This window comes from Pleurodeles waltl, chromosome 4_1, assembly GCF_031143425.1.
Source record: "Pleurodeles waltl isolate 20211129_DDA chromosome 4_1, aPleWal1.hap1.20221129, whole genome shotgun sequence".
Classification (NCBI taxonomy): Eukaryota; Metazoa; Chordata; class Amphibia; order Caudata; family Salamandridae; genus Pleurodeles; species Pleurodeles waltl.
Genome location: NC_090442.1, coordinates 811,718,479 through 811,730,926, shown reverse-complemented (window position 1 = coordinate 811,730,926; position 12,448 = coordinate 811,718,479). Strand labels below are relative to the sequence as shown.

The 12,448-nt window shown below is 40.3% G+C and overlaps 1 protein-coding gene across 3 annotated transcripts in view; it reads left to right on the top strand.

Annotated features, from left to right (window-relative positions):
• The window catches only part of LOC138288194 (coiled-coil domain-containing protein 107-like), a 139,426-nt gene extending 131,689 nt beyond the window's left edge, over positions 1 to 7,737 (top strand). For all 3 annotated transcript variants that reach the window (XM_069229542.1, XM_069229543.1, XM_069229544.1), the window contains one exon: positions 7,205 to 7,737. In XM_069229542.1, coding sequence (XP_069085643.1) covers positions 7,205 to 7,503 — 299 coding nt within the window. In that variant the 3' untranslated portion in view covers positions 7,504 to 7,737. The remainder of the gene's footprint in view (positions 1 to 7,204) is intronic.
• The last annotated feature ends 4,711 nt before the right edge of the window (positions 7,738 to 12,448 follow it).

Here is a 12,448-nt window from a genome sequence, read left to right as displayed (position 1 = left end):
CCTAGAGGATGAACGGTGTGGGACAGAGTGCAGGCCTGTGAATTCCACCAAACAAAACAAACTTCAAGCAACATGTTTTTTATCTCCTCTCAGACCGAAAGTGTTTTGATCTTGCCCTACTGTAGTGCCTTCGCACAGCACAATCTGTGCTTATTTGTAGCTCATACTGAAAGTTAATTACATTTCTGCAGTTGCATTGCTTGTACTCTGATGATGTGTACGAGCTATTTTGCATGTTCATTACTTCACTGCATATGTGCATTTTTGGGCATTCAGCCCTAAATTTTCTCTGCCCTTGGCTGCTCCCTTACTCGTTTCCATAGGACTGTTCCTCGAATGTTTCCAGCCTGTGCATTAGGTAACTGCATGGTCAGTTGACTTGTTTGTTCCTTCCTGTTAAGCTGACAGCTAGTCCATGCTTCTTTTTACGCTGTCCAGACTGGACACCGAGGTGAAAGGAGTGTTCAGACTGGGAACACAGGCAATGGGCAGGGAGGTTAAGTATATTTTCCTGTGGCATTGTCCCTGTTTTGACCTGGAAGGGCCTAGACCTAGAATTCTGGCATTCCTCCACCTTTCTTACCCTTTCATTGAACCATGTCCCTAGTCCTCCCTAGCTTGTGCTGTAACTTTCTCTTGGTTCTTTAACACCACCCACACCAGTATGTTATATTTTCACTGGTACTGGTTGGTCTCTAGAGATCCACGTATGAGTGGTGTCTGTTGGTTCCTTGAGCACAGAGTGAGCTCTTCAGAACATATACTATGGCTGACTATAATGCTAATTTTATGGATTGCTGCCTGTCACTGTGCAAGATAGACGAGGAACTACTGTGGGTTGCTGCCATTCGCTTGCCTACTGAGGTCAGGGGGGTATTAGAAATCTGCAGACATATTGCCTGACTGGGTAGTGTAATGTCCATTTATGGGAGTTGTTCCTGTACTGCTCCTCAGTTCACACCTCCGAGTAGACCTCACTTCTGATTGTATATTGTAGATTCATGTGTTTCCAGAGGGCCACTCCTGAGTGGAATCCTCTGACCATATGCAGGAACTTGGCCTCCTTGTAGCTCCCAGGGGACTCCGGCCCATTCAGCTGGCTGATTGTATAATGCCCATTCCTATGGGTCGGTAACAGCTGCTTTGTGAGGAGAAGAGTAAGAAAGAGAGGGACTCAAAGCTCATATACCATAAAAGATTGTGTAGTGCTCATTTTTATGTGCTGCTCCACTGCTGCTCCCCAAGAACAAATACCTTGGCTGGCTGTATACTGCCCATTCTTATGGACTTTTTCTTAGACTTTCCTGGATGCACTTATTAGACCATATAGCATGATGGGTTAGAATAACCAGTCCTGTAAATTGTTCCTCTGCCACTCCTGAATAGATTTCTCAGAGCATATATTATAGATGATTATATAATGCCCATTTCGATAGGTTGCTACCTGCCACTCCTGAGTGGACTACACAGACCAAGGACAATGGTTGGTTGTACATTGCCCATTTCTATGAATTGCTGCCACATCTGGGTGGACACTTCAGACCTACCATAGAGCTGGTGGTATCATTGTTGCCACTTTCGTCACACCATGGTCAATTTTTTCAGACACATACTATAATGGCACATTTGTTTGCGTTGCTCCCCTTTGCTCCTGGGTACACACCTTAGAGCAAGCATAGTGGCTGGTTATGTAATGCCAAATCTCATGCATTTCTGCTCTGCCACTCTTTGGAAGACTCTCTAGACAATGGTGTATAGCTGTTTGTGGCAGCAATACTCTTTTCCAAGTCATCACAGCGTGGCAAGTTGGAAAAGGCTGGGGTTAAAAAATGCTGCCAGTGAGTGATCTTGTGTTGGTGAAAAGTTCCCACTGCTGCCCATTGTGGAGCTTCCCTAGGTATGAGTACGGGACAGGCAATGTAAGATGAAAGCAGAGAGCGTTACAAATACATGTTTTACAAGCGCAGGGTACAGTCCTGTTCAAATGAATTGGTGTGCTGATTGGTAATTGATTTAATACTTTTCAATTAAAGTCCAACTGGAGAGAGCTGCATTTTTTCATAGTGCTTTAGTGGCCAAATCTGTGGAAGTGAATGCAGGCTCATTCTTTAGAATGTAGGAGAAAACAATTGAACTGCTTGTTGGCAAAGAACTAAAAGAGTAGCAAACCCACATACAATACGAACCAGGCAATGGTATGGCTTATTGTTGTTTGTTAAATAGTAAACAAATTTAGCGCAATGTCTGAGTTAATTTGCAGGTTAGGCCACGTAGTAATGACATGTAGGTCAAGTGGAGGTGTGCAGCAGTGGCCAATGCCGGGTTTAGTGGTGTCCTTACAGCCCAATACATGAGCAATCTTTCGGACTGGATCCGATTTATAATGTCTGGGTCAGGCTGTTTGGCGCATTTCTCAGTGCTTCCTTGTACTACATTTTTTCTCTGCAGCATAAGTTCTTATCTTGCTAATCATTTAGGGGTCTAGTCTCGACAGGCAGGTTACCACCAGAGCAGCTGCCTCCCCGTGAGCCCCCTTAAGAGATTCCCGCTGGGTCACCAGGAAACGCACAACAGCATTGTCTTTGGCTCATAATAGAGCCGGCGGCAATGCTGTTTTGCGTAGTGGCACCCGTCGCAATGTTCACTGTCTGTATTGCGACGGAGCTGGCCGGGGCTGCACTGCTGATGCCAAGTGCATGCTCAGTGCAGGGGCCCCCTGCACCCTGTGTCTGCCAGCCTTTACATAGCGGGGCTACTGCCATGTAATCCCCAGCGGAGAAGGGACACGTAATCCCCAGGGCAGCGCTGCAAGCAGTGCTACCCTGCCGGATTAGGACCGCTAGCCTTTCCTGTGGAGGAAAACCGGCGGTGGTGGTGGTCTGACCGTGGTGCAACAGCCACGGTCATAACATGGAGGTCGGACCGCCACATTGGTCCTTCGACTGCTGAGGTCGTAATGAGGCCCTTAGCAGGCCACATTTGTCTTAAGACTGCCAAGGTTGTAATGAAGCCCTTAGCAAGGTTCCTTCATTTGAATGACAAAAATATAATTTTATGACAGATTAATGTTTCCTTTCCCTGCCGTTTTGGAGAGTGGGCCTGGTTATGAGTTTCTCCCTTGGAATGTACTTGGGGTCCATAAAGCTTTGGGGATTGGTTATTCAATAAATGCAATGCAAATAATATGTGAATTTGTTGAGAAGTGGAGTGCAATTATGTCTCTTTTGAAACTTTTGGCTGCTTACATATGGTCTCAGAAAAGAGAGGGTGCAAGTGTTTATCTTTGCATAGGACAGGAGAGAGAAAAAGATGTGTCGGCAAGATTCCCTGGGCATAAACACTTAAATTACATTTCTGTGATTTTCATCATGTTTCAACCAATCGGTATTTTGGTGCTTCTCTGAGCTTTGTGTTATTGCATCTAGATGTATTTATTTCTGAAATTCAGATTGAAGGCCACTACCAGTCCTACAGGCCCAGTAATATTTAAATCAGTGTGTCTCAATCACTTATGTTCTGTTCTTTCTGTATGACTCCCCTTTTCTGTCCGTATCTCGTCCATCTACGTCTTAAATCTCATCTAATTCCTTTTTCAGGACCCCCTTTTCACTCTCTCGTGATTGCTTTTCCTTGCATCTCCTTCACTCCACCAACCCAAAACAAATATTATGAAGCGTGATCCCCTTTAACACACAAGAGAAACGTTGGGCCCTCTCGTGCATAATTAAATTACTTGGTCTTACTCCCCACTGCTTTCAAATTCCACCCGCTGCCACTGTTGTTGCTGCTCCTGGTCCTAAGCAGGTGAACCCAGATGAAGATGGGATCCCTATTCTTCTGAAGAGATCAATCAGACTTGCGTCTAAAAGCTAGAATGACGTTACTGGCGCATGTGGGGCAGTGCTTGTTATGGTGAATAGTGACACACAGACACAGAGAAAAAAGGATCCTCAGCATGGCTACATTGATTGACAAAGCATATTCAAACCTTTGACACAAAGATCCTGTTGTTCCTGAATGCTAGTGCTAAGACATAGACAGGAAGAAGGAGCTGCAAGAAATTAGAATGCTGGCGAAAAACAGAATCCATGGGTCAGTCTGGTTCCCTTCAAAACTGAGGGTACAGTTCAACAGGAAAATTCACAATTTCACCCAGGTCGAGGTAACAAGTAGCTTGTTGCTAGATCTGAAGTGAATGGAGGTGAGGGCTGTGATGTAATTGGAGTGCCGGCTGGATACTAAAGGCAGACGAAAGCCTTATCCGTGATGGAAGCATTGATTTCTGTATTTATTCCTATAGGATTTAATGTTTTTTTCTTTTTCCCCTAGTGGATTCTCCTTCAAAAAGCGTAAATTTAGTTTCACTTGGAGAGTAGACTAGCAGTTTGAATTACCTGGTGTGAATCCATGCTTTAAGTTCAAGTTTCAGTCAGTTTGTCAATAACATTATGTTTTGCATTCATGTAAATTGTGAAATCGTGTGGTGCCATCCTTATTTATATAATTTTTCAGACAGTATGATTGTTTGATATTCCAAAGCTAATTCAACATTACAATCATTCTTGGTCAGATAGTTATATTTTTCAACTGTATCAACTGATCCCTTCCACATCATAAAAATATAATCTATGAATCAGACCCAAAGAATAATCTTCTCAAAGTTTATTTTCTATCATTCCAGGCATGCTCCTTCTCATACTATCCCATTGAGAGATTAACATGCGAAGGAGCAAACCTTGAACCCATTGCTCCTAGTGAAAAAGTGTGTTCTTATATAAAATTGGTTATAAAAGACCAACCTCGTTAATTCTAAATCAGTAGTTTAGCATGTTTCAGGTAACTTGTGCTCTAATATAGAGGAAACGTTTCAAAGCTGCACGACCCTTGGTATGTTCTGTACATGCATATAGACCTCGAACTTCCACAGTGAGCAACATATAGCCCCTGTCACGTGGTACATCAGATTCTTTTCAGTAGGTCTTTTTGTATCTTTTAATGAAATGAAGTAGCATGCATACCAATGGAAAAATCAAATCAACCACATATTCTAATATTTTTTCAACCAAGGAACATATCCCCACAATAAGATGAGGAGCCATCCTTGTATATCTTAGGGAGGACATATATAATTGCTATGTCACATTTAGATAGTTGTATTCCTCACTTAAAATACCAACCTCCAGACCTTCAGAAAATATATATTTTAAATGTTTTCCAAGTGTGCCTGAAACTGTATAATACATGATATTTAGTTGCTTTCTTTCCTTCCTCTCGTGAACTTTATATCCCATATTCGCTACATTTACATTTTTCCAGTGTAAGTGATTCTTATTTATTCAAAGCATTCCTCATTCTCAAATAACATGTTTTATCAAAATGCGCTGACAATTTTTATAAGACATTAATGGCGTTATTGGCTGGGAGAGTAGGACTAAAGTTGGATTTAGTGTTATTTCCACTGTCAGTACTTTCCCCACAATCAGTGACCACGATCATTACTATTTCCTCAACCTCTGGCACTATGTTTGAGCTACTGAACATCTACTAGTTTTTACATGTCCTAAAATCTCAGTAAAAGCTTGAATGCAAAAACAAATCCAGGTGCAATAGATGTCTTTCCAGACTGGCAAAACTTATTTCTTGTACAGACCTGCAGTTTGTGCCGTTTTCTAAGGAGGTTCAAGAGATTATATTTTCTTAGTGTTATTTAGAAGTATAATAAAAGGCTAAATGATCACCAGCTTTAGACGATTAATGGCACCCCTTTTAAAATTAGGAGTTGGTAGGATAAGATGCAAGCTAGTGCATTGACTGGAGGGTGGTCATTTGGAAACTGTTACATCAAACGTAGGAAGAAGTGTGGGGGAACAGATCACCCAAAGAAATTCGTAAAAATTGTTTTCACACTATTTGAAGTTCAGCCAGTTCGAGGGTTCGGCTTCTCTAGCGCCCAGTAATGTTCTTTGCCTGTGGCCCTTTTTACGCCACATCAGCAGCAGCGTTTCTATGAGCCGTGCAAGATTCTTAGATACTCTACAAGATAGCTATTGTGTTCAAGCAAAAGCTCAGAGTAATTTCATAAGTCAGAGCTGCTTTAAAAGTGAATGTCTGCTTCTCATAAATAGTCAGCAATATAAGTCTTGTCGTTTTGTACCACTCGCCATTTGGGATGGATATGATGAACTTTGAGGCCAATAAACCTCTAGGGTACTTAATACCAAATTATTTAATATAAGGTCGAGCAAAGAAATGGTTAAATACTATGATGATAGGTAAACAAATCAAACAAGCCATCCATTGTAAGAAGTGTTTATCTGTGAAAATGTGAATATTCATGCTTTTATCTTTTTGTGGGGGTGGGGGGGAGAGGAGGGAGTTCTTTAGGCTGTAGGCTTGGAAGGGCGAGTGGGTATCTTTCAAATGGTTCTTTACTGCAGAAATTCGCAGTGGCATTTCCCCAGTTTATTTTACAACTTGTAACAGTGAAAAAGATTTTAGATTCAGCTGCTCATTCATTTGTGTTACTCTAAGAGCTTGTTAGGTAGATCACAATGGAGAATCTCAAACAGCGTGATTGGTGTCTTTGATAATTAAAGCTATTTTGAGAGCTGCCTGGCTTTGACAATCAAAGCCACATTGGAAGCAGCTTTGTATATTAGATGATGTTCTCAGAAGGGGTTAGTGGAACTCGTGGAGTTTCACTCTGTGGCATTTCACACAGTTAAATAGAAACTCTGCAAGATTCCTCAGACTTCATTCAGTGGGCGGAAAATATGCAACTTGCGTTGCAATTTACAGCTAGAAGCACAAGCAGCGATAACAAATTTGACGGTATGGCACCATGCATTGCACAAGAGCGTGTGGCCATTCAAGTTGATTTTGGTTCCGCTTGACTAGAAAATCTACTTGAGCTGCATCAAATCGACTCCAGCAGCTCACCAGCTCGCATTTTCTTGAGCCTTGCGGGAGAAAATTTCTGCCACACAACGACTGGTGGAATTTTGCAGGAACTTTGTTAAATAGTAACGTGAAGTGACCAAAATTCGTCTATCGATGCCCCAGACAGAGCAAAACATTCTGCCCACCCCTAGTTCTCAGCAGGTGATTAGAGGTACAGGATTTATGTTGTGAAAATGTGCATATCTCTTAAGTAAAATCAGCTGTCCATTGTATTCATGCAACAATTTTTATTTTCTCTTACCAGTTGATAACAGTGCAAGCAGCAATAATATCGAAGATCTTATTGAGTCATTTGGGCAACACCATCAGAGGCACGAAATAGTTAACAAAGGCGGCAGTGCTGCTGATGATGGAGGGTACTTGGCAAGTGTTGGTCACTGCAGAGAAGAGGGAGTTGAGGAGGAAGACTATGAGCGATCTATGACTGGTCAGTTGTCTGACTCGGAATCCACATGGCTGGAGGACACATTAATTCATGACACTGACTTCAGAAAGGAAGCAACTGGTTTAAGAAAACGTGGTACAAAGGAATTAATCATATGACATTTTTGCAAAATGTTTTTCTCCATTTAGAAATGCCAGGGATATCAGTGTATTTAATGGATCATTAAACATATCTAGCACTCTCCCTAATTCCAAGTATACTGCGTGCAATATTATTTTGTATAGGTTTGGTTTTCTTATACAAAATATATCCTGTAATGCTGTAAAATGTAACTTATATCCTCAGGGATAGTAAAACAGTTCGTTTTGTATAAAATGTATGTATATGTAGTATTTTTTTTGCATGTTTGAGTGATCAAAACAATGTTTACATTTTCTGATCTTGATTTTCCTGACATGCTACTCTTTTCAGCGCAGCACTACACTCAAAGTCATGGAAGCGATTAAAGCAATCCAAAATGTTTCAGCGGTTTAGAAGGTGATAGTGTGCTAGCGCACCTGGTCCTTAATAAGTAAACTTACAAGGGGACTCGCATAGGTCGATGATTTGTTTCGCATGGAGTATCCTAGCTATGATGTGACTGATGTTCTTAGTAATCAATACACAAAATCCAATAACTATTAGACAAGTCACTAATCAATAAACAATCACACCATGACCCCTTCAGTCATGAATGACGACAACTCAGTATATGTTTTAGTAATTTTATGTCCCTATTAGTTACAATACTAAGTCATGAGATTAATTCAATTCAATCAAGATCCAGCATTAATTTATTAGAAGGCGCCAAAAACATAACCTAATCAAAACTTGCATCAGAGTACATTCTAAAGCACTAGCATAAGTCAACAAAGGGATCAAAGGTAATAAGTCAAATTGTGTCATGGAATTCAGCAATTTAGTCCCTCAACCATTTTTCTCTGTAATCTGTGTCATGGAAGGGAAACCCTGACCTAACCCAGATTAGCATCAGCATGTGGGACTTCATGCAAAACAATTTAGAATAAGAATTTAGAAAAACATCTAGCTAAAAAGACTATTTAGACAGCACAGTTGGTACCCAGAAAGAAAAGGCACAAAAATATAAGCCAGTCACATTGTTATATCTACCTATCCTCGGCATGGGTCAGCAACAGAGCCAGTCTTCGTCCTCAGATCATCAGTCAATCAGCATCACATCAGACTCTCTGTCATTGGGTCCATACTCTCTGAGTCTCGCATCACCTCTACGATCTCCCAGTCTCGCTCCCCTAGCATCCTCTCTGAACTCCCTTCTCTCTGTCACATTTGTTATATCGAAGTTTACACAGACTATCCCCTAATTTCCAATTGGTCAATTAATCACAAGTTCTTACTCTACCCAATAGTTGTACTATTCCAAATCTATGTATTCTAATATTTCACAGTTCACATTTCGTTGACTGGTCCGCTTTACGATGTTCTCATCATCCGGTTCGTCAGGTATAAAAAATGTTTTCATCTTCTTCTCCAGTCAGTGTCTTCATTGTTCCAGTTCTGGGAAAGTGCATCTCATGCACATTACACATTATTAGTTACTTTACTAGAGATATCATCTCCTGTCTGTCGGTTCTCACAGAAGCACCTGTTACACATTTTATTAAAACAATGAACAGTTCAGTCAGTTTATTTTGCCAGCATTTCCCATTAGACTTTAAGAAATTCCGCTTTCTGCACAAGGCCTGGTAAGACTAGGCTAAGACACTCGCAAAGTTATGGCCTACAGTTACTGCAAGACATAGGTTATAACTCTCAATATGATCTATTACTATATAATTCTAATAAGTTTTCAATATTTCATGTATATTAATTACTCATTTAGTACAATTCTTGAACTCAGGTGGCCATTCTTCGAGGTCACAATTTCTAATGTGCATATTTGTTTTCTACGTTAATCATTTTCTACTAATTTTGTTTATTCAAAATACATAAACATTCATTAATATTTTCTAATTAAGTCATTTGCGTTAACAATTGCTATGAAGGAAAAATCAAAATAGGCTGAGAAAAAAACATGTATTCTAGTTAGAGGCACACATGTTCTTACTTAGTTTAAAGCTCTGAAAAATCTCTTCAAAATATCCCAGTTTTAGACTAACTTACATGCTGGCAAAAAGCAAATAGACGCCTGGCTTGTATAAACACCAGATCTTCATTTGTGGAATGAGACAGTTGCCGTTGAATATATTACTCTCACCATGACATGACGTCTCTTCCAGTCACTTTCCAGCCACAGCGTCACTGCCACAATTTGAAAGCATAAACTTGTCATCTTACAAGTAACTATTATAAGAGCAAAAACACAAATGGTGTCTTTTTTAAACTATTAATCAAATTGAAAGGGCATTTTGTTTACAGAAACATGTTAATTTGAACTAATCATGATCAAACATATCTTCTTCAAATTTCCAAAAAAGGATCTAATATTTTGGTTTGTTTCGTCTGTGGCCCCTGGGGCTACCTCAAGGAGGCCCACAAAGCTGATGAGTTCAGGTGGGAGAACAGCTAAACGGTCTACCTCATGATCTACCACATACACGTGTCGAATGCTTTCCAGATTTTGAAAACAATTACTTGTTTGTCATGGACTATGGCTGAGAATTGTTCCATCGCATAAACAGACCGTATCTTACTCCAACACATATGTATTGGTGGTGTGGTGCACCTTTTCCACACTTGTGCCAAGGCCACTGTAGCTGCTTCAAGGAATTGTGAGATCGATCTGCCTAGTGGAAAAACTGAATTGTCTCCTGAGCCACCTATCAGTAATACAAAAGGATCAAGCGGAAGATTAGTGCCAGTGATATTGTTAATCTGTATCACAATCTCCTCCGAGTATGTGTACAGGTCCACCACATATGAATGAACATACTGTTCCATGTGTGTGGCATTCCTATAGCTTGACACTCAGGAGACTTATTGTTTGGTGTCAAGGACAACAAGTTTTCATGCCCATTTTGTCCTTGGGACAAGTAGACCCAATCCCCTTCAGCACAAACCCTTTTGGCTGCCAGTTTACATTATGAAGCAAGGAAAGCAATTGTCAGCATTTGATGTACTATTTGTATCCATATGTTAATGCTGTTTGAACTTACATTTATTGTTTTGTTAATGCAAAGCCTTTATTATTAGGGTGAGCGCTGTAAATGAATGCTGTAAGCTAGGACTGCACTACTGACAGAGGTACTAGTTAAAAAAAAAATAAAAAAATGTGTACACACGTTTGAAAAGTTTAACAATATGAGGCTACGTATAACGCTCCCAGGTTGATCTCTCATTAGATACAAATACTTGCAGAATATTGAAACCAAGCTTGATGATTCTTTGCCTTCAAAATAAAATGTTCACTAAAAATTGCAACTTTGCAAAATTACTGGGCAATTTTAGGCACCATTTCTTTGCAACATCATTTATTAAAATTTGTTGATGCATGGCAGTAATTCCAAAGAAAATTCCTAATACAAAATCAGTGTAACCAGTTTCAACAGGATTGTTGGAAATATGAAAATAAACAAGCATTGGCTAAGCCAATAGGCCCGACATTGGTGGTCACTCTTAAGGCCAGGGCCACTGGAATTATGCGATTATGGCTGTGGTGATTTTCGCACATTTATAGATTTGCCGTCTTTGCCACATAATCCATCACATGCCACATAATCCATCACATGCCACATAATATGCAGATTTTAACAAAAAAACTGTTTTTAGCGCAAACCGTTTAAAAGTTACTAAAAATGCGAAGACACATGTTGCCACTCAGTGGAAGGCCTTTTGCAGAGCTGGATTGGTCACTTTTCTACTGCTTATTGCTGTATTTGGGTGTTAAACTTCTACTAATAAGGTGCAACTAATACCCAGAGAGTGTTCCCAAGTTTAAAAACAACAAAATTAATGAAGTACTACTATTACAAAATGTGCTGTTCATGCAGCATGATTTGCCTTTTCTTGCCAAATAATTTACTCAACCTTGCTGCATAATTTGACTCTCCTGCTGCATAAGTTCAGTGGCAATGCTTATGGCTTTGACAATGCATGTCTTGTTTTGACATGGCTTTTGTAAAACTTTATTTTTGTCGGGGCTGCCGTGCGCTCACTGATGTAACAAACATTGGCACAAAGCAAAAGGCACACTGCCACAATAGGTCCTGACACTGAACAAACCTGCTTTGTGTACCGATATGCTACTTGTGAAACAGAAGGTTGCTATCATTCACAGTGAGGGATAGAATTGTAATAAAAACAAAAGGTCTTGTTTAATGCCAGACCTAATTAAGGGCCCAATTATTAAAGAATGTCACAAAAGTGCGCTCATGGTAAGTCTGTGGTATTAGTGGAGGTTTCCGTATATCAAGAATTCACAAGAATTAACAGAAGTAAAATATTTGTGAACCTTATTTTATCACGAATAAACATGCGTGTGTAGATTTGCTCATTCAAAAATCTGTTGAAAATTTACAGGTTCACTTCCCCTCTAACCACTTTATCCAACCCTGGAAGAAGTTTTACTTCTGTCCTTGCCAGGAGTAAATTTCCAACCTTTAATAGTATGGGAAAAGATTAGAGAAGAGCTGGTGAAAACCCTCAAAACATGCAAGTTAGTAGGTTTGCACAGACTCAAAAGGGCATTCCAACCCTTGAACTTTTGCTTACCGCTACCTCCGGCACTAGTATGTAGATCTGCAGAAAGATGGCAAACTAAGGAAACTGCCAATATTCAAGCCCTATTATAGCATTAGCCCTGTGTTAGACCTAACAGCCTTAGGGTGGTCATCCCCCTACCTTTTGCCTACCTCCCCTCCACTTTTCTGACACTGTTTTTGCTGGTTGTAGGACTCTGTGCACTTTACCACTGCTAACCAGTGCTAAAGTGCACATGCTCTCTCCCTTAAATACTGTAACATTGGTCCATCCCCAATTGGCATATTTTATTTACTTATAAGTCCCTAGTAAAGTGCATTAATGTGCCCAGGGCCTGGAAATTAAATGCTTCTAGTGGGCGTGCAGCACTGATTGTGCCACCCACCC